Source organism: Saccostrea cucullata, unplaced genomic scaffold (genome assembly GCF_032062105.1).
Source record: "Saccostrea cucullata isolate Sc308-1 unplaced genomic scaffold, CSIRO_AGI_Scuc_v1 ctg1104, whole genome shotgun sequence".
NCBI classification, from domain to species: Eukaryota; Metazoa; Mollusca; class Bivalvia; order Ostreida; family Ostreidae; genus Saccostrea; species Saccostrea cuccullata.
Genome location: NW_026934094.1, coordinates 108,267 through 112,206, shown reverse-complemented (window position 1 = coordinate 112,206; position 3,940 = coordinate 108,267). Strand labels below are relative to the sequence as shown.

General features: G+C 34.2%; 1 protein-coding gene across 1 annotated transcript; it reads right to left on the bottom strand.

Annotated features, from left to right (window-relative positions):
• Window positions 1-7: 7 nt before the first annotated feature.
• On the bottom strand, window positions 8-3,630 carry LOC134239935 (calcium channel flower homolog). The gene is made up of 5 exons (XM_062722065.1): window positions 3,478-3,630; window positions 2,345-2,417; window positions 1,159-1,284; window positions 573-680; window positions 8-362 (listed from the first exon to the last, which is right to left on the bottom strand). Exons 1-5 carry the CDS (start codon window positions 3,575-3,577, stop codon window positions 251-253), a joined length of 519 nt encoding a protein of 172 aa, XP_062578049.1. The 5' UTR covers window positions 3,578-3,630; the 3' UTR covers window positions 8-250.
• Between the last annotated feature and the right edge of the window lie 310 nt (window positions 3,631-3,940).

The following is a 3,940-nucleotide window of genomic DNA, read 5'->3' as shown; positions in this document are numbered from 1 at the left end:
TATTTATCTCCCTTTATATGGATTATCAATGAATAATGATATGCATGTATATGAATATTTCTTATAAGTAATGATTGATATATGAAAGTTTCCAATGAACAATGGTATGTGTCCCTTCTGATCCTCTGTGTGGATGCTGATTTTGGCTGGAATCCAGAATTATTTCCATTGAGGGGATGATCCCTCATCCTGAAATCTGAATGCCCATACATGCATATTGTCATGGAAATTTTAGTAATGAGACATTTTGTCACGGGACTGCGGAGTTGGGTAATTTTGAATTCTCTTCTTTGTCTATTAATTTGACCTTCATCTCCATGTCTGCTCCACTCGCTACCGCCATCATAGATTCCCTGTCACCCCTGAGAAACAAAAATCAAATGAGAGAAATTTTATAAGTTTGACCTCCCTTTCATCACCAAATGTGGGCTTTGTAAATAGATGATACTATTACTTACAACCTGACTCTGTAACTCCCCAAAAGCTATCATATTTAACATATAAAATCTTTTACATACTAAACGAATGGTCAATGAAAAGAAACAGAAATGTATTGAGAACCATGTACATACTTTTTGCCGATTGCTTTCAATCCGTACAGAGCTCCTGATATAAAGACAAGACCAGCCCCTAAGATTGTCCAGGCTTCTATACATGATGCTATAGGCACCAGACCTAGTCTGTCAAACAGATAGTCAGTATTTAGTTCAAACTCTAAATTAATCTATAAGGCTGTCCAAAGTTAATACTGCATACAATGTCACTGGCACATGAGGATTTCAGAAAATTTGACACTTGAAAAAAAAAAACAAATCAAAAGTTTCTATTGGATGCTGTATTGCTTTTACTTTTAGCGTATAAGAATTGTATTCTGTAGTGAAACACAATTTATGGGCCTTCTAGGAGATGTGTTTTAGCTGATCAAGTCTAATCAACCTATCATTTAATGGGACTGAAAATAAGTCTACATAATTACAAATACATGTTTGAGAATTTTGTTTGTTTAATTTTTATCGCTCTCCCTCGTTGGTTTTTTCTATGATGTTAAATAAATGTAGAAATTTCAACCAATTTCAACAAATGTTTTATAGTACACTAATTAAAGATATTAAGATTAAATCAAGCTGCATTTTCAGAGTAAAATTTTTTATCACTTACAGACAATATAAAACAGCTTTTTGCCAGGCAGGTCGTTTATCTGAAAATGAGCTGATTTTATCTGCAAATTCCACAAACTGGCAACAGCATGGAGCCTCAAGTAGTACCACTATAAAACCAGCTACCCTGCAAACATAATAGACTTACTGTTATATATTTTATAAATAAACTTACTGTTATATATTTCATTGTTTCACTTCACTTGTTTATTTAAGGAATGAAGCTTATTTCAACTTATATTATCCGATATAACATAACTTGGGGCAGTTTACGCTTTATAAACCGCGAAGTGGTTTACAAAAAAGCGTAAACTGCCCCAAGTTTTGTTATATCGGATAACATAAGTTGAAATTAGATTCATTCCTTATAATTTAATTCCAGTGTAGACAATGAGACAATATTTCCACCGGAAAAAGACTTCAAATTGAGCATTATTTTAAAAGTAACGTCAAGCGGAGTAATACGTTTTTGACGTTATTCATTGTGACGTAGGCAAGTTATGTTATCCAAAATAGTATATGTTCCTCTGAATGATTCAGCCAATGAAACTGCTTGATACAAGTGAAATTAAATTATTCACATGCATACACCATTTATTAAATCTTTCTGATAATTAAAACTATATATATGTAAAGATTTAATTATCAAGAGTAAATAAGTAAATAATATTAATGATAAAATGATAATTTTATATCAATGTCTAAAAATTTAACTGGTTTGAACAAATTAATTTGTATTAGTTAGCACTTGAACTCGATAGCTGAAGATGTGTAGCTCACTGGTCTGACTAGTTTTGATGGAAACCGGAGAGGTTCAATGCCACCCATTGAAAAAAAAAAATTGTGCACTAAAATAGGTTGCTGTTTCTTGATTTTGTCTTTCCAGATTAAATAAACAATATTATGTTCCAAACATATTTTTTTTTACTTCTTCTACAACAAAACCAATTAATTGTCTTTCATCCAAACAGTCAACAATAAATGGTAAATTTTTGCTCATCTTCATTTCAATTTCATGCCTAGGACTGAGGAAGGCTTTAACTAATTGTTTGAGGGAAAAGTTTGGTTGTGAAAGTAGTAAATCTATGGCCTCTTAACCCACAGTCCATTTACACAATGCATAATCATTCAATTAATTTTGTGAAAGAGATTGCAAGATTAAAACCTTTTTGAGATGGTACACTTACATTTGAAGTACCCCTGCTAGTAAGCACATTGCTGTGAAAGTGATACAAGCCACCAAACCAAACAATATGGCCACTGTAAGAAAAAGAAAAAAATCATTAATCTAGCTTTAGCTATCCAACTTTTATCTTTCTGTAATAGCATGGGCCATGGATATCAACCTGGATAGCTCAGTCGGTAGAGCACCTGATTAGAGGCAGGGGCCTTGGGCTTAATTCCTGGTCCAGCCATACAATTTCTCCTTTTCAGTTACAGATTTTGAACCTTTCATCAAGCTTTGACTTTAAATTTGAAAGTCCTGCCAGGGGGCAAATAAGAATTTGGGTTGTGTCTATAAGGGTGAAAATGACTATAGGAGGAAAGAATGTAGTGGTTTGGGTCATGGATATCAGCCTTGGTAGCTCAGTATGTAGAGCATGTGACTAGAGAGTAGAGAAGCAGGAGTTCTGCAGGATTCACTACATACAACTCACAAAATGCAAGTTAAATATTTTGTAAAAAATTTGTAAGTGGACTTTTTCATAAGAAATTTTAATCCCCAAAAAAATATCTGCTTCTACCCGGATTTCGTCTTCCTCTCTCTAGTTACTGTTTCTTAATCTTTCATGTTTTAAATTAAATAAACGAACATGTGCCATGTCCCATGATCATGTAGAAAATTTCAATTTCTTAAAATGATGGATAGACAGCTATTTATTTTTTTTAAAAGCTTTCATTTTAAAATTGCGAGTTGTCTTTTGAAAATGCAAGTTCATTATGCTGGTACTCACAATTGTTTGCAAGTTGTAATTTTTGGGAGTTTCTACCCCTTTCCTGTGTTCAATTTCCAGCCCAACCATACATTTTCTCCTGTCCCTTTTTACACTTGAACTGATCAAGAATGATTTCTTGTTATCTTAGGTTGATGTTTTCTTTGGAAACGATAGACACATAGTCAATTAGATTGAGAAACATTGAGGTGGGGGGGGGGGGGGTCTGCAAATCCTATTCTGGCAGGCAAAAGAAAAAAAATTGGCAATTTTTATGCAAATTTGGGTGTTTACGTAATTCTGTAGTGTTTCATTTTTTAATGGTTCACATGTACACTTTGATTATTATGAGACATCTAATATGTCCATTTAACATCGTAACTTACACAATCCCCCCAGCGTCCCGACGCCCCGTAGGAGATATCTATACCACCAGGTATCGACAATGCCGCCCTTTTGTTGGCCATCACGTGTATTTGGCTGCATTCTGATCCCCAGTTAGTCTAACATCAGTCTCTTTTCTCCAGCTCAGGCAGCTGGTTTGACGTGTTCATATTTTCATGACGATTAGTAAACTTCCGGTGAACATAATTTTAGACACCAAAAACAACCTTTAAAAATCCGAATAACGAATAGAATGAGCTGCTTTTGCCAAGTATTGCCTTCAATCATTAGAAAGACCGTGACTTCATTTTGTTTCACTTGTCTTACTAATAGTTTAGAGTTTTCTGAGGAGTGAAAAACTTTGATTTGTAATTATGCTTGACTACGGAAGCCCATTGGTGCCACATACGAAAAATATTTTATCTGGTGGCCGCCACTTATTATTTGGCGGCCGCCACTTGTATA

What these genes read in the sequence shown, in the direction of transcription:
- LOC134239935 (XM_062722065.1), bottom strand. Translation starts at nt 3,577, where the DNA reads ATGCAGCCAAATACACGTGATGGCCAACAAAAGGGCGGCATTGTCGAT. An exon ending in CTAGCAGGGGTACTTCAAAT is followed by an intron (nt 1,285 to 2,344) that starts GTAAGTGTACCA and finishes TTATGTTTGCAG; the next exon opens with GGTAGCTGGTTTTATAGTGG. An exon ending in AAAGCTGTTTTATATTGTCT is followed by an intron (nt 681 to 1,158) that starts GTAAGTGATAAA and finishes TCTGTTTGACAG; the next exon opens with ACTAGGTCTGGTGCCTATAG.